General features: G+C 37.8%; 1 protein-coding gene across 1 annotated transcript in view; it reads right to left on the bottom strand.

The window, feature by feature from the left end:
- Nucleotides 1-22,468, bottom strand: part of ENPP2 (ectonucleotide pyrophosphatase/phosphodiesterase 2) — a gene marked incomplete at both ends in the record, with an annotated part of 105,654 nt that overhangs the window by 37,167 nt on the left and 46,019 nt on the right. The window contains 6 exon segments of the mRNA XM_084230315.1: nucleotides 6,387-6,459; nucleotides 7,113-7,178; nucleotides 12,869-12,924; nucleotides 20,344-20,463; nucleotides 21,242-21,321; nucleotides 21,536-21,633. Of these exon segments, the coding sequence (XP_084086441.1) occupies nucleotides 6,387-6,459; nucleotides 7,113-7,178; nucleotides 12,869-12,924; nucleotides 20,344-20,463; nucleotides 21,242-21,321; nucleotides 21,536-21,633 (493 nt within the window).

Raw genomic sequence — 22,468 nt, 5'->3', positions numbered from 1 at the left:
AGCAAATTAATCCCTGCAGGGGTTTTTCCTTTCAGCTTCTCATAGATCTTCCACCCCAGAATATTCTGGAAAGAAAACTTCAGGCCCAGAGGCAGAGCTTTGTCTAGAGAGATTTGCCTGCCACTTTTAAGAAAAGTTAGTCTTAAGCTCTCTGATTTGTATTCATTCAGGAGCATTATCCAATTCCTTGAGATTTCTTGATTTAAAAAAATACCAGAAATTTTAGAGGCAATTCTGTTCATAAGCGACAGAAGGACTTTTCTAAAATGTAAAAATGTTCTTTAAATCCAAGAATTTTGAGAGTGAACAGAAAGTCAGATAGAGAGTTTAGGTCTCTTGCTCCCCAGGTTTTTAACAAGAACACATTGGACTTTGAACCATGGCAAGAAGACAGAGGCTCAATGAGTGTAAAACAGTTCTGAGGTTAAGTGGCAAATACTGGATGTTAAATTAGAACACATTAATGCAATGAGATCCATCTAATGTTCCAATTTCTAAGAAAACAGATTCCAAAGAGAAAAAATTCTTCTAGGAAATAAGCTACTGCATCTTAGTTCATTTCAACTTGATTTTGAGTAAAACAAGAATACAAAGATACTAATTTAAACAGGAGAAACCATTGAGCTTGTTCTAGAAGATTTATGTAAGCAAAATAAAATGAAAGCTGAAGAATATCCCCAAACTCTAGGAGAGAAAATCCATTTCTCATTTTCATGCTTCAAATGGACGACGTTTCTAAAAGCAGACTACTCCCACATACTGGAGAGCACCCTTTCACTCTCATCTCTAACAGTGCAATGGAAAGATTTGCAAGAAACATCTAATCCAACAAACACTTGATAGCACTTTACATGAATTTTACACTTAACTACAATCACACATAGATATCCAAGACGCTGGAGTAAATCTGCATATCGTTTTTTACTAAGTCACACATTACCACTGCTAGCATCCTCTCAGATGACTCAAGATCTTTCCTCATTCTGTGCCATCGGTTAAATCAGGTGTGAACTTGATTTTCTTCGTGACAGGATTAAGTATTTCAAATTCTGCCTCAAGGAGTAAATCATAAATGAAACTTGTCAAATGATGTGAGTAGCATGATCTGAAGAAAGAGACTAAATGGTGGTTGCTTCTGAGAAAAACCATGCTCTCCTTTGCCTACACAAAGACACACCAAGACAACTGAGCCCAAATTCCAAACCTTCTCCTTGGCAATTAGTTCAGACCATTTTTAAATAAGAGAGTGCCTTGGAGGTATCTGAAGTTTTTGAGAAAAGTAACCACCGATAGGCTGTTTCAAGAGTGCCAAAAAGAGTAGACTTTACCAGTAATTCGATGAGAAAATACACACCTTTAGCTGCCCATTGCTTTCTCTTTCTGCCTCAGCTGCTTCCTTGTCTACAGTCTAAGACCTATTTGAATTTTCTGACTTCAGATCACTTCTCTAAGGAAATTTTCTATTGAGTTCTTGTCTACATTGTCTATAGACAATGTCTACACCACTGATTTGTTCTCAAGAACCAAGGCTACAAAACATCATAAATAATTCAGTGAAGACGTGCAAGCAAAACCAACAGACTGTGTAATGCTTACTCAAGTCTAAATGTTAACAATCATTCTAGGGCAACTAACCAAAGTATGCAGAAGATTTTTTGTTCCTATCTTGCTGAAAGTTCAGAAGGTATTCATCTCAGTGTCAACGTCCAAAGTATCGGTTTCTTCTGGACTCAAAGCCAGCAATGATGCACCGGAGTTTTTCTAAAATGTAGTCAGCTGACTTTGAAACCAAGATCCTGAAGGAAACCTTCCACTCAGACCTGCCCACCACAAAGCTTTGGAACAATGAATAAACTTACTTTGTCCTGACGAGTTTCCGCAGCATTATGATCCATCCTATGTATTTTCCTTCTTCTTTTCTTTGGAGGAGCAATGGGTCTTTCCTGTCTCCTCTTAGGGGTAACCTTCCTCTTAGGTCTCTTAGCCGGGGGAAGAGGTGAGCCATAACTACTCTCCTGTACTGGCGGATAGAGATGTCTGGACTCAGAAGTCGTCTGTCCCTCTGGGTCAGAGAATTAAAGCTCACACTTTACCGACTGGGGTCAGCGGAGTCTTAGTTAGAAAAACTAAGGGTCCTTAAGTGAGAAAAAACTGGTATGAGGGGTGATTCAGGGAACTCTAAAGAGAAAAAACTCCTAACTCAATTGTGATGCTGCTGGCCCAGCTTCTTCGCTGAGAACAAGAATATAATTTAAGGAAGTAATCATGTAGGATCCTTTTGGCCAAGGAAGCTTTTTGTCAAACATCTGAAGGTTACATGGAGCTCTACATTCCAAAACTCCTGTGTTAGGGAGAGACCATCCCTAAGTGATATAGAGCTCTCCAGTTACAAACTCCTGGTGAAAACCAAATAGAATCCTAGTCACTTGGTCAATTTCAGGTGACATTGGAATTCACTGTGATGCTTCCAATTCAGAAGCTGTCAGGTATCTGTTCATATCACCAACTATATCAAAGCAATTTCACCTTCATTGGCAAAGATCAAGGGCGAAGAAGTAACCAAGGTTGGAATGAAACATAAATAATAGGCAATTCTCCTTGGTCATGAATGTTCTTCCATAAATCAGAATTTTCATCAAGAGAGAGAATTTTCACTGATAATTTAGGTGTCAATTTCAGAGGAACACTAAGCCAAAAGATAATCATAAATAGAACTCTTTTTAAAAATTCTCTTGTAAAGTTGGGTTAAATGTAAAATACCATCAAGATCTCTGCATCTTGGTATGCATACTGAGAAACAGCCTTCTTATGCTCTTCCCAACAGAAACTGTTCTTGGGGTTGGGGGTGTGAGTGGCAGTACTATGCATCTTGTTTTAAAAATCTAGAGACTAAAAGCTGACATATAGACTGAGTAAGGAAGATAACCTTTTGGGACTTCCAAATGCTGGAGAAAAACAGGCCCCTGATTTACTGATGGTGCAAAGGTGAATTCAAGCAGCAAGCCCCACTGTCTACCTAGCTGACTCCTCTCAGTGGAACTGTTCCAAGAATCATTCAGATGCAAGAAGGGGCAGGAGGAGGAACAATGTTAGTGTATCCCAAACAAGGAGGCCATCTGCCATGCGATCTCATTGCTTCCAGAGCAAGCGACTGCCAAGTTGCCTCCACTTCCATCTCATCCTCTCTCCGGCACAGCGATTGAAAGACACAGCCCCAGACTCTAATTTGGTCTTTTTCTTTAGTGCTTCTAGTTTTAGGCAATTCTCCATGAGAAAAGAAGCAAGTAGAAAAAGAGCGGTTCCCATTTCAAGGTCACTGAATACATTCAGCTAGCGCTCAAGTCGGCCGTTCAAACGCGAGGCCATTGGCAAGAGACCTCAACATTCCCAAGATGTCAAAGGCGAGCCCTTCAGATTGCAGTCGGTTAGAGGAGCAGCAGGAGAAATAGGATTTAGTCAACATGAGTTTCATCCAGTGATTATGTTGCATGGATTTCTTCCTTCAAATGTTAGAGGTAAAGGAAAGCTAAGTTTTCACTGACCAGCCATACTTAGTCTGACTTTAGAAGATTTAGCCTGAGGTTATTAAGAGGATGGGAGGTAGAGGGGCAAATTTCCCTGCTTTCCAGAAGGACATCTGAAGGTAGTAACTAGCCAGCCAAAGCTCTGCCTCTAGGCCTGAAAGAGCAGCCGAATGAGGGGGTCACAGAGAAAGCACAGAAGGTCAAAGAAAAAGATTGAGCCAATAATCAAAGCAAGCATATTTCTGAACATTCACCATTACACTATGAAACCAGGAGCAGCGCACCAGTTCCTAAGGCTACTAGCCCAGTGTTTGGTCATCTTAATTAGCAGCCTTTGAAAATCATCCTAAAAAGATTGTACTCCGTGTAAACAAGTAAAACAAAATTCAACTGTGTTGTAGCACCCATTTTGCTAGATTAAATCATTATGATTAAACTTTAAATGCAAGGTGTTTTCTTATTATATATAAGATAACCTTACTGATTTTAAAAACAATATTTCAGCTAGTATTATCTTTATATCTGCAATAAATGTGTATGATGGATACCCAGGTGTGTGTATGTATTTGTATATCAATAGAAAAGAGGTTTTTCTGATTTGCCTTGATTTTGTGTTTTAAAATATAAACTGTTTTTGGTTTTCTTTCAGTAATAACATTCCTAAAACCAAATGAGAAATAATTGAAATCCGAAAATACCCCTTGCTTTCTTAGAAGAAAGTGACAGGTTATCATATCTGAAGATAACTTCCAGGACATCTGATCAAGAGTGGCAGGAGATATATGATGAGAATACCCCAGTTCAGGAAGTATTAATACTAAAAACAACATAACATGAATACTTTCAATGCAATTCAAAAATATTCTAAGAAGAAATCTTCGTTTATGCATTTATGAGCAACTCTGAGCACAGAATCATCGTTACAGCAAATTGAAGCACCTTATTACACTTCATTTATCATTGCTCAGCACTTTAAAAAACTGTTTAGCTTACTTCTTGATTAACACACAGACACACTTTCAAGCAGGTAATTATAACTGACCCATACATAGTAAAGATCCAGGGATGTTCATGGATAAAGAACCAGGTGACTTTAAAAAAAGGAAAATGATGAGTTAAAGCTCTGTATTGTAAGGAGCCAACTTTTGACATAAGGAGAATGTTCTATGTTTTGAACATATTTACTGACCCCTTTGCTTATCTTCTGGACCAGAGGAGTGTTCTGTGTCTGCATGGGAAGGACACTAATGTGGGAGTCAGAACTTCTGAAGGAACTTCTAATTCATTTACCAGTCAAGCGACTTGAGTAGACTCAAACCTCTTTAAGCCAAGCTCCTGCTTTTAAAAGGATGGTTATACCAGTCCTTGTTTTGCCTTTATCGGATATTGTTATCCAAGCCAAGTTGAACCTTTATATAGGGCACATGGAACTACTTAGGGATTTTTTTCTAACATTTTAATAAAATGTGGTTCCTCTTGTTCACTTTAGATTAATCTCAAAGGAAGGCATCCTAAAGATAAAACAGCTATGCTTGCACTGGCAAGAATAAGATGTGTATGCAGATGTTTATCTCATTCTATCGTGCATCATAATCACGAAACACTATTTAAACATCAAAGGGATGGGGAAAGAATCACCAAACTTATATAACTTCAATGATTTAAGGCAAATTAAAAATGGTTTCATGGAGCCATTAGTTTCCAGGGCTTAAAGAAATCACTGCTGCATTGATGTTAAGGCCTCAGAAATAATTATGTCTTCTTGGTATTTATCGCCTTTGTATAGACATCGTATATTCTGCTCAAAAATACTGAAACTTAGACAGTTATCTGTATTTCCTGCTCATCCTTACACCAAACACAATGACTTTATATTAGAGTCCACAGTGCCATAATAGGCTATTAGCAAAAGAGGAGGTCATATCCATTAATAAAGAGTTTTTGAAATAAAATCAAGTTATATTAAGTAATAAAAACTTCTATGTGATGGAGACCACTCCAAAAAAAAAAAGGACAGTGGGAAATTATCAAAACTGTGAAATGTTTAGATTTGCAAATTTCATCACATTTTTAAACAATCTATGCTAAAATACTAGGAAGATTTCCATCTCCAGATAAAAGAACACAATGAAACATCCCCATCCATTTCCCACCTCTTAAATTTGAAGTTCTGTGAGAAAATACCTTACAAACAGATTGTCTTCTCCAAAGATTCCTGAGTTTTTGATAAAAGGGTGTCCTTCTAAACAGATTCATTCAACAGCATATTTCTCTCAGTTAAAAGTTTGTTTCATTTCAGGCGGTGATTGATGCGTTTATGTTCTTGATCGTAGTGATGCTTTCATAGGTATATACCAAAGGTAAATTTATCAAAAAAGAAAATGTCTAATGCTACAACATATGCAGATTGATTGCTCCTGCGAGCTAAGGCTATTAGAGATACTTAGCTGCCCTACCCTCTCTGAACTTCATAATCATTTTAAGAGAGGCGAAATTTGATTGCAATGTTTTGTATTGCAAATTTCATTCCCAGAGTCCTTTCCACACTCATCTCAGTGATGGCAAATGCAACTCTTCCTGATCCTTCACTTTACAACAGCTATACCCACATGGCTGGGTTATACCCCTCCCATTAACAGCAAGTTTAGAATGTAATTGAGTATCAAATCAATCTGAAATAAAATTCCTGTAAGAGAAAATGTTCACAATTTTTTAAAATGTTAGTCATATAATTCTTTGGCTTTGTATAAACCCTGCAGATAGAAACACCCCAACAGACTTTGTCCAAACTCTGAAATTAAGTCAGTAGATCATGTAGCTCAAGGACATAGGTTGTCCTCGGACAGGTGAGAGGCTACTAACCTCAGGGCCAAAAGGGCCATATTTGTGTCCAGAGAAATCAGGTTGCTCGGAGTAGAACGCATAGACCGAAGGCCTATGGGAAAATGGAAAGGTTCAGAATCTCCCACCAACCACATATAACAAAGTATATCAAATATCCCCTATACATTTTTTTAAAAATCCTCTCAAAGTAAGCTAATCTCCCCAACGCTGTTAGTCTTACCAAGGAAAATGTCTTTCTTTTGCTTCTTATTTCTTCTACCATTCACCACCCTCTACATCACCCCCACTGTGGTAATGGCCTACTGCCATCTTCAGGAATCAAAGTCGCAAAGGAAAACATGTACTCAAGGTCATTGAGGCTCAAGATAATAGAGTCCAGTGACAATTCACAAAAGCCAAGTAATCTGCAGCTTGAAAAAACAACTCCATTAAAGTGAAGTCAGTCTTAATGCTTCCCCAATCCCTGGGATGCTACTGGGTCATTCATCAGAGCCTTAAACTCTGGTGCAGTGTCCAAGGTTAATAGCTGTAGTAATCCATGTTACTAAATGGTCCCCAATAACCTACATCCTTTGTATCCTCCTTAAGGAAGTAACACTTAAGTCTAAGAACCATAAAACTTGTAATAATACCACAACTTGGCTGTTCTTCTATTTCACAGTCCATCAAGTTTTTCACCCAATTCTACCCAAAGATGGAAATGTACCGAAGAAAGAGGAACATCAGGGAGAGGGAAACAAATACCTTTCGTTGTCTGGCAGAGTGAGCCACTGCAATATGGTTAATATCCTTCTCTCATGAGGGATGACCCTGTAGGGTAATCACAAGCAAAGCAAGATTTTAGGTTGCATTTCCACAAACTCCAGTCTAATGAATGCTTGCTCTTGCACCCAGGCCAAGCGCTCTCTATTTACCACCATCTGTTTTCACTTCGTTGTAGTAAAAGGTCCTCTTTTGAATTAGTGTTTAAACTCCCATTTCCATTTGCAAAATATTACATTGCTCAACCTCTGCCACAGGGGATGAGATTGGAAACTCTGATGCACAGTCAAATGAGAAACTTGCCCTGCTGATCAGAGACAGTTACAGGCAGAAAAGACCCTGGTTTCTGAATCATTCCCTTTTAGTGGGTAGCAGCACTAATTGTGGCCACAGAAAGACCAGGACTTGTAACTGCCTTTTGTTTATGGTGTGACCTTTCTTGACCTCTAGATTTCTTTGATCTCTCTCAGCCTCAGTTTACCCATTAGTAAAACTAAGATAATAGCAAAATACACTGGACAACTTGTTGCAAATTTGAAACAAGACAGGGAAAGCACATGTGTAATGCCTAGCACATAGTAAGTACCAAAAAAACATTTTTATTAACGATCATAATTAGTCATCATTCTATCCCTAAAGAGCTATGTGACTTTAGAAAGAAACATTATTTAATTTGAAACTTTAAGTGCCTTCTCTATCAAATAACGGTTAGGAAAGGTATTTTTGAAATTCTCTTCAAGCTCTATAAAAATCTATCAAGAACAGGCACATATAACTATGAGACTGACAAAAAGGGTATAATCTTCATCCACAATGATTTTTGTGTTTAAGTCTCATTCCTCAGTTGAAATATAATTACCCCAAACCTGGCATTCACTTCAAGAGTTATCAGCTCACATGATAGTATTGTATCCTAGAATGAGGAACATTAAGATGCTCACAAACTAAGTGGTGTTTTTACATATGGTGAAATTTGTTTATTTTTTCCTAACAAGGAACATGCATATTTTTCTGCTCTTCCATCTAACACTGGGTATTAGAGAATTTTTATGATGAATCCAAACTAAAGTCCAAGTTTAACTTGGGTAGTAAAAATTATTGTACTCAAGAGCCAAGCCTAATATATACTATGGTGTCTGAGTGGTAACGATCTGTCCATGTAGGTCCATCAATTGGAATAAATCTAACACTCAGGTGGAGGACATTGATAATGGGGGAGACTATACATACTTTGGGATAAGTGGTATGTAAGAAATCTCTAGACCTACTACTCAATGTTGCTATGAACTTAAAACTGCTTGATAAACTCTGTTAAAAATGTATCATGGAATATTGGGTGAACCATTTAAACTTTTATTTTTCATGGGCAAGAGCAAGAGAGAGCTAAGAGGAGAATCAATTATCCAAGTATTGGTAGAACATAGGAATCGGCAGGCATTCTCATCAAGCAGACTCCCCTAGCAGCCCACACCATCATCCTCATCAATTCCAGTCTTCATTGATAGATTGGGGATTTGTCATTCTTCTAACCCCTCTCTAAAATTATCCTACCGGCCTGGAAAATCATGTTGAACATAAAATGAGTTCTACTTTAAACAAACTGCAGAGCTATTGAGTAAATGTGATCCTGTTTATTATATTGTATAACTGAATTAGAAATAGGCATAGCAAAGCCAGGTTAATCACTTAATCACCTTAGAAATCCCCTGTATCCGAACAAAATAACTACATATCTTGAATTCTTTCCTAACTTAAAAAAACAAACAAACAAGAAATGCTGTATGTAGCCTTTTCATCTGCTTCACTATCTACTTAAAGGCTGCTGTATTTTCTATAATCTCTGTTAAATCACAAACTGGACTCTGATGGACTCAATTGATGCCAGTGGAAAAATATCAGCTATCGAATTTGTGTTGGTCTCAGAACACCTACCCTTTATCACTTTCTCTGGAGGGGTGTGAGATTGAAAATAATGAATAGGGCACAGGGATTAAAGATTCACCTCTGAAGCCAGAATGCCAAGAGTTTGCATACTGACTCAAGCACATATTAGTGATGAGACTCTGGCAAGGCACTCAATGAACTTTTTGGTGCTTCTATAAATGAGAATAATAATAGCATTTATCTCATAAAGTTGTTGTAAGGATTTGAAGAAGTAATTCATGTAAGTCATTTAGTATAGTGTCTGGGACACAGAAAGATTTTTTTTAAGATGCTAGCTTTTATTACAATGTATGCATTCACAGATCTATAGAAGTGAAACATGCATTCATGTAGTATTTGTTAAAAGCATATTATGTTCAAAATATTTGTGCAAATATAAAGACACAGGAAACTCCTACCAAAAAAAGACTATTACAGAAGAGTCATCATTATCAGCTTGGAAAGGTAACAGGCAATTCTGGTTTTCCAAACAGGGGCTGAGCGTATGTGTGGTGGGATGATTGAAAGAGAAATTTGGTGGTGTCAGGGTGACTTTAGGCAACGTCTAACTTCTCTAAAGCCTGGGTATTCTGATCTTAAGAATAAGGATTTGGACAAAGTGGGCTCTCCATTTTTTTCCCCACTTTTGCTACTTCTTTTTTTAATTTAATTTAATTTTATATATTTTTTACATCATTTTTCATTTTTGCACAATGTAACCATTTTCATCTTGGTTATAGTCCCCATACAATTCCCACCCCCCTTATTTTGACTGTAATCCCTCCTACCCCACCTCATAGTGTGTCTCTGGTTTATAGTTACTTGTTGATTTATTATATAATTATAATTATATAATAATTATAATTTATTATAATTAGTCTTTTTCCTGGTCCCTTATTTAGGTTTTTTAAATTCCTGCTATGAGTGAGACCATCCAGTATTTTTCTTTTTCTTTCTGGCTTATTTCACTGAGCATGATCCCTTAATCCAGTCAAAAAATGGGCAGAAGAGCTAAAAAGGAACTTCTCCAAAGAGGAAATGCGAACGGCCAGCAGGCATATGAAAAAATGTTCAGCATCCCTTGTAATCAGAGAAATGCAAATCAAAATTACAATGAGATACCATCTTACACCAGTGAGAATGGCACGTATTAAAAAAACTAGCAACAACAAATGTTAGCAAGGATGTGGAGAAAAAGGAACTCTCCTGCACTGCTGGTGGGCGTGTGAACTGGTCCAACCACAATGGAAAGCTGTGTGGAGATTCCTCATAGCTTCCATATGATTCAACAATTCCACTCCTAGGTATTTACCCAAAGGACACAGAATCATTAATTCAAAAGGGCACCTGCACCTGTGTGTTTATAGCAGCACTATTTACAATAGTTAAGCTATGGAAACAACCCAAATGCCCAAAAATAGATGACTGGATCAAGAAGATGTGGTAGATATATACAATGGAATATTATTCAGCAATCAAAAAAGATAAACTCATGCAATTTGCAGCAACATGGATGGAGCTGGAAGGGTCTCTCCATTTTCTAGGTGGTTTAGATTATCTTTCTGAAATAACCTCAGAGATCAAAAGGACATGTCCCTTAGCCATTATTATTTAAAAGCTATGCAAATAGACAGCACGAACAAATCTGAGCAGCAGAAAGGGAACTGGGATCCAAGCTATTCTGGTATATAACTGGTGCAGAATTTGTCATGAGACTGTACAGTAGTCAAGGTCAGGGGAGAAGGGAGCATGGAAAACTAAGGAAGGAAAAGGTATTTAGTGGTAAATGGGAATAAATTTAAAGGGGAACAAAATTATCTTAAGACTTACACAGCCATTGTCCAGTCAATGTGACAGAATGTGAATTTAAAAACAAATATTATTTACTGCTTGTTCTCTATGTTTTAAGTACCCTTATAAATGCTTTTAATAAGTCAACTCATTCTATCTTCACTACACCCTATAGTGAAGGTACTATCATTCCCTGTCATTTATTGTGATATTAAATGTCTTGTCCAAACTAAGCAATCTAATACATAGCAGAGTGATGAGAGTTGAGATTAGAGCTCATCCAAATACTGTTGTAAATAGTATTTGAACATGAATGGACAAAAAAGAATGTAATAGAGCTTCCGCTGAGGATAATTTTGGAACAAAATACTGTCATTTTAAAAACAAGAATTATTCTATAGAATGCAGCACAAAATCATGTTTGAAGATGTCCTTCAAAGCCTAAATCTATGGCTTGAATCTGGTTTTAAGTATTAAATATTTCAGAATGTAATATGTGTGAATTCCTTGATTTCCATTAAATAATTAGAAGCATGGCCAAGTTATAATTTTCTGAAGAAAGAAAAATAAATCCAAGTCACTTTTTCAGGATATGAAGATATAAGAGAATAGCTGGAGCAGCAAAACAAGACCACAGTCATCTTTGTAGCAAACAAAAGCCACCTTCTTATAAGTGGCTTAAATGGGTGGAGAAAATTGCCATTCAAAACCAGAACACTGGGCCTTTTCAATGAGACTTTGCAGCAGTTTTGGGGGTGAGGGTGGGGACTAAGTATTAATTATGTTGTTGTCTCTCCATTCTGCCAGGCAAATATGTTGCAGAGCAGAAGAAATGACTTCAATAATCTATGACAGTCAAGGGTTAAAAAAATGCAATGCCTAAAACTACATTGGTAAATCAACACTCCATTTACATTACACAGTGTCATTTCGAATGCACCTACTCCTATTTCTCAAATCAAAATATTTCTTTCAAGAAAAGGGGAGAAAGACTATCAAAGGGACACTCTTAGTATCCTACCCAAATTCAATCAAGTCCCTCAAATCTGAAAAAGAGGACTTATTCCTGATTTGGGGACTATAGACAGTAACGTTTTGGATTCATTTGAACCTGTGATTGCTCTCAGCAAACTACTGCTATAGAATAGGCAAATTTTTGTTAAGGCATAAGAGGCAAATATGGAAACAGCTTTACGTGGTTAAAAATGGAAAGAACATCTCGGTGGCAACAAAATCCCCATGAAAGTTGAAACAGATTCCTTTTCTTACTAAGGAGCTTTAAAAATAATCAACATGTTGATATTTTCATTAGTTAAAGTTCATCTTAAGTCTGTTTTATGAATAGTAACTATCAAACTCCGTGTTACCTCTTTGAGGAAAAGAAGTAGTCTTTTTATGTTATCTTTTTATTTATTGAAGTGATACTGTCTTAAAATAATGTGTCATTGCAGATGTACATCATTAAAAATCAACTCATGTATATACTATTTTAAGTCCCGGGAAATTTTGGAGTTCAATGAAAAAGAAGAGTGTGTGCAACCTCCAAATTCTAGACCACTATATCAACTACTGAAGCCATACGAGATTTTTTAAGCTGTGAACCAAAATAAATATAGTGGGTTATAATCTATTTCTAGAAGATGATAAACAAACCACAACAATAAGTATTCTAAGAAAAACATATAATACTTAAGTGGCAAGTTATCAAATACCTATATAGGGATAGAAAAAATATAAAGGATGACTAGAAGAAGATATCTTACTTACATGCTGTTAAGAAAAGAAGAAAAAAAAAGATTGAAGAGAAAGAGCAGGTAGGGGCTGGAGGTGTAAGGAGGGATAGGGAGAGAACCTCTAAAAAAATACATAGAATTTCAATTGAATCATCAAAATTCAATTGTTAATTGAATTCAAAAGTGTTAATGCTTTCACATTTCACTGGATGAAATGGAATTGAATTAATGCTTCATCAACTGAATCATAATCATAATTTTATAAACATTGACAAAATAATGGTAACTTACACAGACCAGAAGAATGTTCCTGCTTTTACCCCTTGTTTGGTTGCTGTAATCCATAGCTAATGAGGAAAACATAAGAGGCTTAGGTTATATTCTGAGTTTTGATCAAAGAAGAAAAAGGTTTAAAAATAGATCAGATATCTCACACTTTGCCCATACCCCACCATAAACTTCACATTATTTACAACCACTTTTTTTCACATCTGGAAGTCAGAATCATTATTTCCATAAATGTTATTCGATATGTTCTCTGTAAAAGCTCTCAAAAGCTCTGCTAGGATGCTAGTGGCATTTTGAAAACTTTTATTTCATCTTAAAAGTCTGCCTTTATACCTGCCTTTTCTGATCATTGTTCTAAACCTTTCACTGAGATAGCAAAATTTCATCAAAAGACCAGGAGTGAGGGCCTCCCCAGTGGCGCAGCGGTTGAGCTCTGGGTTGCGAAGCTGCCCACAGACTCTGCAGCGCTGGTTTGATCCCCAGCCGCAGGGCGCGGGTCCCACATGGTGCACAGGCCTCTCCTGCCGCCCACTGCTCCCCTCAGCAGTGTATTTTGTCGGTCTGCCTGTTCTGTTTCCCGCTCTGGTGAATTCTCTCACCCTCCCGCACTTCTGACTGAACCCAGTGCTTGTATCAATCAATAAATAAATCTTTAAAAAACAAAAAAAAAACCAGACCAGGAGTGAACCACACATTTCTTTTACTATTGAAAGTTCCATAAGAGAACCCCTAGTTGGCAAGGGATGCAAGCCAGAGTCTTGTTTTGTTTTGTTTTTGTTTTTTTTTTTTTAGAGGCATGTTTTTTTTTTAATTAATTAATTTATTTGTTTGTTTGTTTGCTTATACATGCACTGGGTACAGTCAGAAGCTTGGGAGGGTGAGAGAATTCACCAGAGCCAGAGCAGGAGGCAGAGCAGGCAGAAGGACCGAAGTACACTGCTGAGGGGAGCAGCGGGCGGCAGGAGAGGTCTGCGCGCCATGTGGGACCCTCCTCCTGTGGCCGGGGAGCAGCCGGGGATCGAACCGGCGCCGCAGAGGCCGCGGGCAGCTTCGCAACCCAGCGCTCAACCGCTGCGCCACTGGGGAGGCCCTTGTTTTGTTTTAATCTAGGTGAATGACAAAGGGAAATGGTTCATTTTTTATTCTGAATTTTCCTTTGCCTCTTTTACTTAGATTTCTAGTAAAGGGAGTTTTAAGAATAAATCCCTGAGATAAGTTAGTGAATCGAGCACTTCTCTAAGGCTTTTTAAATATTCTTTCTCTAAGGCTTTTTGAATATTCTTTCCAGCTTGTGTAGTGGGAGGAAGAAGATACAGCAGTTAAGAACCTGAGTTCTGTGACCAGATTGCTGGATTCTGCACCTTGTCTCTGTCACTTACAAGTCAGCAAGTTCACCTCTCTTTCCACTTACTTTAAAATGTAGACAACAAATGAAAATGCATACATTGTGCAAAAATGAAAAATGATGCAAGAATTATATAAAATAAAAGAAAAAAGAAAAAAGAAAATGTAGATAACAGCACCTATTACATAGGGTTACTTTGAAGCTTTCATATGTTAATACATTTAAAGTCATTAAAACAGTGTCTTCGCATGTGATACACGCTCCATCAGTTTTCATCTCAATTATGCAAATTAATGGAAATATAATCCAGTTGTTCTAGGAACACTAAAAGCACCTTGGGATGACCACTGTCTCATTGAACAGAAGTTTGAGAGGAAAAACCCTCACTTTAACAGACCAGCAGGAAGAAAGGAGGCTTATCTGTCCAGAGACCAAAGTAAACACACACTAAGAACTCAGCCAGTCCCTTCTCTTCTTTCAATGTATCCACTCTTTGAGAACGTCTTACTCTCTCCTTTGAGAACCTTTGTTTTTTGAGGAAAGGGGAAATTCGGAGGTGTGGGGCACCCAGGAACTTGGACATGGGTTTGGAAGAATCTGAGACATCTGGTCTGGAAGACCTCCGCGAGTTTCCCAGGTCCCTGACATCACAAGACAGAGGCCCTCTGAGATCTGGGGAGAACAGAGCTGCCAGTAGATGTCAGAGACCTGGGATGATGATATACTCCTCTCATTGGGATGGATCAGAAAGATAAGCCCCTCAGATTGCTTCCAGTGTTTGGTCCACTGTATCCTTCTGCTTTATAGACACGCTCTGGTATGTGCAGATGTCCCTGGGACAGCAGGACTCAAAAATGCCCTGGGGCATCCTTCATTCTTGCTATCCAGCAAGCACTAGCCAGAGGAGGCATTCAGAGTGCTGGACATCCCACGTGTGGCTCAAAGCCGCATTTGGGGGCCTCCTTGGTTGCACAAGGGGTTCAGTCTTAGCATTATGAAGCTATCAGCAGCCACTGCAGCATGAATTCGAGCCCAGGTCAGGGAGCTGACCCAAATGGAGCAGCAGACCTCTCTTGTCTCACCCGCTGCTCCCCTCACCAGTGTATTCCAGTCCATCTGCCTGTTCTGCTCCTCTCTCCCTCACTTTATCTCTGATGAATCCTCTCACCCCCACCTGCGCCCCCCACCCCACCCCCCTGCACCTCTGACCTACACCCCAGCTCTTGTATGCATAAATAAATAAATCCTTAAAAAAAAAACGCACTTGGTCTGGGAGATACCACTTTCTTATATTAGTGATCAGTTTCCACACTCATGTTAATATAAAAGACACTTAGTGTATTCATAGCCAGACACACTTAGTGTATTCAAGTCCTACAAAATCCAATGACTGGCTACCTCCGAGGAAGTCATGCTGGGTAATATGTTGCAGAGAGGAAGCAGAAGCTCAATTTGGAGTTTTTTAAAGAATTTTTTAAAAAATATACTCTGTTCAGTGATGACCCCCACACTTTCAAAAATTCTACTGAGGAATACATGCTGATGTGGGCTTTTTCTGGGCAGCAGGAAGCCCTCTGAGTGATTTCTAGCTCAGGAATGCTCAAAGGAACACATCTCCAGAAAGACTTGCAGTGGTGGGAAAAGAAAACGCTGGGAGAAGAGAAGTTGTGGGCTGAAGAAGAAGTGAGTGGGCTGACATTACCCCCATGGAGAAACCAGGGTCATCTATTTCTTCCTTACACTTTACTTCCCCAAATTTCTACAGTGACAGTGAGCATGCTTGTGATCAGAAAAAAATTAAACAATATAAAGAAGTAATGGGAACTATGAAGACAATTTAAAAAGTCATGTTGATCATATTTTCTAAAAGAAAATTAGGAACATAGTCAGAAAACAAGAGAAATGAAACAAATAGGAAAGAATACTTGAAATTTAAAAACATTGAAAAATCTTAAGTCAAAATAACAAAAAATCCTAGCAGTAATGAAGCCAATCTGCCAAGTTTAACAAATGGTATGAAACAGCTCTTAGGTTACATCAGGATCATAAGCAGCTATAAATGTTCTTTTGCAGGTCATATGTTTACATTATAACTGCAAAGAAAAAAGGCACTAAAATGTTGGTCCAAAAAAAGAAAAGTGAAAACAAGCCTCTGGGGTTATTAAAAAAGAAAAAAAAAGAGGGAGAGAAAGACCAAAGTTCCTAGTTCCTTGTTAATTCAGAGAAATGAAAATTATGATTTCTCTGAATTTGAATGTAATATAAATTTCCTCAGAGATTGGTAAAAACAACACAGCCAGAAGGGGAAAAAAGCTGACAAGACACTGAAGTTGGACTTCCTGCCTTTAATCCCACTATATTTTCACTGTTCTGCTTGATTGAGAGGCACTATGTTCCATACTGGTGTCCTCAGAGCAAGATATTTTTTGCAGCAGATAGAACTACTGTCTGTCTGTCTGTTCTTTACAGGGAAGTTACTCCTTTTCATTCAAAAGCACAGAGCTAAGATAAACAGAATTCTGGGAGACCAGAGGGGTGGTTGGGCCCTATCACAAGAATAGGTGGGTCACTGAGGTTCCAGAGTCAGGATAAACGAAAGATGTTGGGGTCAGGACATGCATCAGAATAGGACAGTGTGGTTCTTTCCAGGAAGTTAGGGTCAGAAGAATCACAGTGATGTAATACAGGAGCCAACATGTCTCAGATGGGGATGCCCAACAGTTGGATCCAAAGCCTAGTTGGGAGACACCTCAGTGAGTCCGGATGTGGGTTAGGCCCTGAGCATAAAGAGATAAATCAAGTTCTATTGCACTCCTACCCGCCATGGTGACCACAGTCTAAAGCAGACATGTGAATAAGTCATTTTAAAAGGACATGGCCAAATTCAGGATAGAAATAATATGAATAAGTAAAATCTTTAAAAAAAAAAAAAAAGAAAGAATTTGAAAAGCCAAAGTTGGGTCCCTGAGCTTAGCCAGAACTGGGGAGCTAAGGGAAGGCTACCTGGGACAGATACTTTCAAGTGAACTTGAAATAGAAGGTAAGAGTTTAGTAGCAAAGGGGTCAAGTGAGCTGAGAATATCCTAAGAAATTAAGATACAGGAGGGAGAGAGAGAGAGAGAAAGAGAGGGGGAGAGAGAGAGAGAGAGAGAGAGAGAGAGAGAGAGAGAGAGAGGAAAATACAGAAATATCTCAATTATGAAAAAGAAACAACAGAATAAAGAAAAAGTAAAATTTTCCTAAAATGAAGGCAAATCCTTTCCCAGCTGGGTAACGAAATAGGCAGACAGAGGTAAGGGGTGACTCGAGCAACCCCCAAGCTCATCTTTATCTCTTGGGCCTGGAGGGTTCACTCCTGTTCTACCACAGCTCTTCTCTTTGCCCTCTCTTTGGAACATGCCATTTTTCTTGCATTTTTACACTACAGTCATCCTTCGGATGGTCTTGGTACCAACTCTGCATCTCCAGTACCGGCAGAAAGCAGCTAGGTCAAGGAACTTGGAAGGCTAAGTCTGCATCCACTCCTTTTAGAGACACTTCCCTTTGAAACTTTGGCTTTAGACGACTTCCTTCAGGGTGGGGTGTGGAACTTGCTCTTCAAATCTTCATTTTATTGGGCCCCCTGTATACCATGCATTCTCTACCTTGCTGAGTCCAGATAGAAAGAGAACCATTAAGCTCTCTTAGTATGGGAAATTGCAGAATGACAGCAGAGAGCATTTTCAAAGAAACACACACAATTAAGGAACTCCATCAGGAGTATGGAACATTTTTTTCTAATGAGCAAAAAAAAAGAAATGCAATTTTAAAACAACAGCAACAAAAGGAACCCCACTAAAATACATATGAGAAATGAAGGGTCATACGGTAAATGACTTTTCAAAACACTGAAGATTAACAAATGAAGTTGAGCAGGCTCAACTTTACTGAAATGACTGAGTTTTTAAAAGTCTGAAGTTAGCTGGAGAAATTATTTTTGGAAGGTTGAAAGTGAGATTCAAATTTTCAGATGGACACTGTACAAACGCTTCATCCCATCCACTAGATTAAACGAGGGTAAGAGGGGTCCTTACTCATCATTCAATCAGGCCCCTATATTATTTAGTCAAATGTCTTTTGTGGTTTAATCACTCAGTAAATATGTTGAGTTTAATTTAATTACCTAATTACCTGTTTCAGATTTTATAAATATTTTCTCTACCCCAATTATTTTTCATGGGTGACTCTGTGAAATGTGCAAGCCTCCGCTTGAAGAATATTTATTAGTATTTATAGTTTCTTATGACTCTTACACTGTAGTTTCTTTCTTCCTATATGCCAAACTTCAATAAAATCTGTTTTGAAATTAAAGCTACCTGTGCCCTGGAACTCCTATGGCAGATTATTGTTCAAGAAGATAGAAACACAAATTGGTTTCTTTGCAAATCTTGGTCAGCAGTACCAAAGTAGTAAACTTGGTCAAACGTGTCAACTTTGAGAGTTGCCCGAGGAAACAGGCAAACAAAGTTGAAACAGAAACTTCACTGAGCAGGTTAATGGCACAGGTTAATGGCCTTCTCTCTGCTCTGGAAAAGTTAATCACTATGTTGACTCATCTCCTGAGTCATGCCAACCCAGAGAAAACCTACTGTCAACACTTGGTGTACAGCGATCCAATTTGATAAAATTACTATTTATCTCTAAATCCTTTGTGGTTCTTCGGGCGAGTTTACCCTCATGACAAAATTAACATAAAAGACCAACAGGCAATAACTTGATAGAGCTCTAATTTCAATCATTTCTTGTAGATAAAAAATGCTCCTCTATCCTAAACTCTGTATGTGAAATCTACCCCGTAAACAAATTTCATTATGCTCACAACCAAGGTCATCATAGACTTCCGGGAGTCCAGTCCTACATCAAGGGCAGATCGGAACCTCTATGATAAAGAAACACGTCCACAAACATACAGAAAGTCTTCCATAGTTTTTCAAGAAAGGCTCATATGTAACCTGGCATAATGATGAATCTATTATGCAGAATCTATTATGCAGAAGTATTTTGATCACAAAGACCTTTTCTCCAAGAACAATACCTTAAGAAAAATTCCTCTTCTTTTCTTCCTTTATTGCCTTTATTATTCCAACAGATCCCAGCAAACACTTCTACAAGAAGTGTTTAAGGGTAGGTGTGCATGGACAATGCCCTCTCCACGCGTTGCACAGAAGTTCCCTGCCCTCTTCTTTCCTAACCCGGCATCTAGGGAGATGTGGTCCCCAAGCAAAGTTGACATAAGATAGAACCATGTGTTATTTTTCTTCTGCAAGTTTCCATTTGAGGGCTTGTACTCAAAAATATTGCTGCGGGGATTCTGATCCTGCTCCATGGGGCTGGATGCACTTAGTTCAGCTTGGCACATTCAGCCAGAGATGGAGATTGTTACTTTGCTTGTGTTGCCAAAGCAAGTTGCCTAGCCATACACAGTCACGGGGAATAAATACATCATGTAGAAATCCACCTACATCTTTGTTTTGACCCAACCTTTTGATTTGAAGTAAACAGAAGACTTCTTTCAAAGTATTAATGTGCTACTCCAGAATTAAGGTAGATTTCTAGTGATATATAATTTCTAAGTTTTTTAAAAAACAGATTAAACAAAAGAATTCATGAATTTTTATTGAATTCTTTTTCCTCCAACAAATTTCCCTGCTTCTATTCATATGGAAATTGTGCCAAAATTTTGGATGGTCAACACTTGAGGAAATCATTCACTTCTTTTTTCAAATCTAGCATATCTTTGATATTCCTTCTTCAAAATGTTTCTAAAATTCACTCCTCACAATTTTCACCACTTCTGCTCAAATCAAGATACTTATTAACTCATACTTTTATCCTCACTGACACACAAACACAGTGTGCATATATGCAGAAAAGTCATGGTGTATTTATTCTTTTTTCTATATAAAAATACATCATGACTTTTCTGACAAGCCAATATGCAGACATATTTTACGTGTGCACAAACACATAACATCAAAAGACAGAAACATTAGCAAACAGGAGGAAACTATAAGCATCTTTTTTTTGCAGGTAACGTGGGGATGAGAAATGTTTCAATGCACACACACACACACACACAAAATGCAAAACTTACCGGCTGACCTCCCCACCATCTGTGATTAAATTTCTCTCGTCCTCGAAGATGGAAAGTAGCATCAAATACAGGGTCATACATTGAATTACCAACAATTCCATGGGATTCTGGATACAATCCCTTTAGTAAAATTAAATTTCTTGTTAAAAATACCAATATAATAACTCACCTATATTAGTTTCATAATAAATCTTCTTGCAGGTCTTACAGTAATATTTAATTTCCAAATATGTATGATATATGTAACTTTTACACGTATCTTGCTAATAAATATGAATATTTTCTATGGACTAATTAAAAGCCATTTGGGAAACTTAGGATGATTATAAGAAATTTAGTTACTAGGCTTTTTAACTACTGCAATTTAATAAAAGGTGGCAATAATTTTTATTACAATAAAATAACCTTTAGTTTGACATTTGCTTATGTGCTTCCAAAGATGCTTTATTTCTAAATATACTTTTCAATTTCCTACATTCTCTTTTTATACCCCTGAAAAATTAATAGTCTGATAAATAAACGAATTATGTTTTTAAAGAAGAAAGCTGGGTAATATTAGGAGTACCTAAAAATTATAACATAGCCATCCCAAATTCAACATTTTTACTTAAGTTTCAGAAAATAAAGAATAGAGCTGTTGGTATTGGAGAGAGACTCAGTGCACGTGCACAGACAGAACTCCTCCTGAAGAAAGTTTGCTTTAAAGTTGCAATGAAGCTCAAACACCCTCAAAGTTGTGAAAGGTATTTACTCTGAGCAACTAAAACAGGTAAGATGAAAACAGAAAGTTTTTTTTTTTTTTTACAGCAAGGACTGTATTTTAAAATCTCCCTTTCAAGTAGTATCAGGATGAAATCAATCCTTGGAATCTACATCATTTGGGAAAAAAAACACTTACAGTGGCCAAGGTGTATAAGTTCGGGAAAGTTTTTGTCGGGTACACAGGCCTCATGTAGGGAGAGTGTGTGCCGCAGGATCCTAAGGACAGAAGTCAGGCATTACAACTTGAAAACAATGGGATCATTGCATGTTTGGAAACCCACTTCATAAACTATCAAACACATTACCTTCATTTTTGGTATTTCAAATAATAAAATATGTTGAAAGCATTGTAGTCCTAAATCTCTAAGCCTGCAATGCACGGTTACCGGGCAGACTGTGCATTATAGATGAGATACAGAAAGTGACTTACTTAGTTTTTCAATGTTAGGCATGACCTTGCTGCCTTTCTTCATGTATGATGCACGGAAACCATCCACAGAGAAGATGATTAATGGAGGGCGGACAAACCTTAGAGAGTAACACATCAAGCTTTAGAAAAATGACTGCCATTATTTCTATTAAGTGTGCTTACTCATTCTCAAATAACTGGGTCCAAGAATTTCCACAATAAATCCCAGGTCAGGGTACCTGTACAAGTCTAGGTTTCTGGCCACATAACATTTGTGTCAAGTGAAGTCAAGAGTTAAATAATCAGGGTCATTAAAAAAAAAAAAAAAACAGACTTCAGATTTCACTTAACATGTTTCCTTAATCCTGGTGTTGCAAACAAGGTTTTGAACAAAAGGTTATATTGCCTAGTATATTTACGATCTCATTTGGAAAACTCCTATTAAGTCTTTAAAATCCAGACTGAAGTTTCCTCTTCTATAATGTTAACTTCTTAAAGGTGATAATTCTTTTAGCATTCATATATATGTTATGTTATATTTAGTGTTCTGTAATATGTTACAATAAAAGTACATGTTTAATAAAAGTACAGTTTGTGTCTTATTTTTCTATTTTGAGTAATAATAGGACTTAGTAAATGTTTATCAAATACATGAATAAATGAATGCATGAGTAAATGAAAATAAAAAATAGCAATAGAACTCCTGTCACTAGAACTAAATACATATTAAAATTTTTGATGTAGGGCCTCCCCTGGTGGTGCAGGCAGTTGAGCATCGTGCTGTGAAGCTGTCCACAGACTCTGCAGCGCCGGTTCAATCCCTGCCAGCTGGTGAGGGTACCACTGGCGCGACAGACCGTCTCTCCTGCCGCCCGCTGCTCCCCTCAGCAGCATATTTCGTCGGTCTGCCCGTTCTGTTCCCAGCTCTGTCTCTGGTGAATCCTCTCACCCTCC

The sequence above is a fragment of the Talpa europaea genome (assembly GCF_964194135.1).
Source record: "Talpa europaea genome assembly, chromosome: 3".
Lineage (NCBI taxonomy): Eukaryota > Metazoa > Chordata > Mammalia > Eulipotyphla > Talpidae > Talpa > Talpa europaea.
The sequence above is the reverse complement of the archived record's forward strand: the minus strand, read 5'-3'. Positions and strand labels throughout refer to the sequence as shown.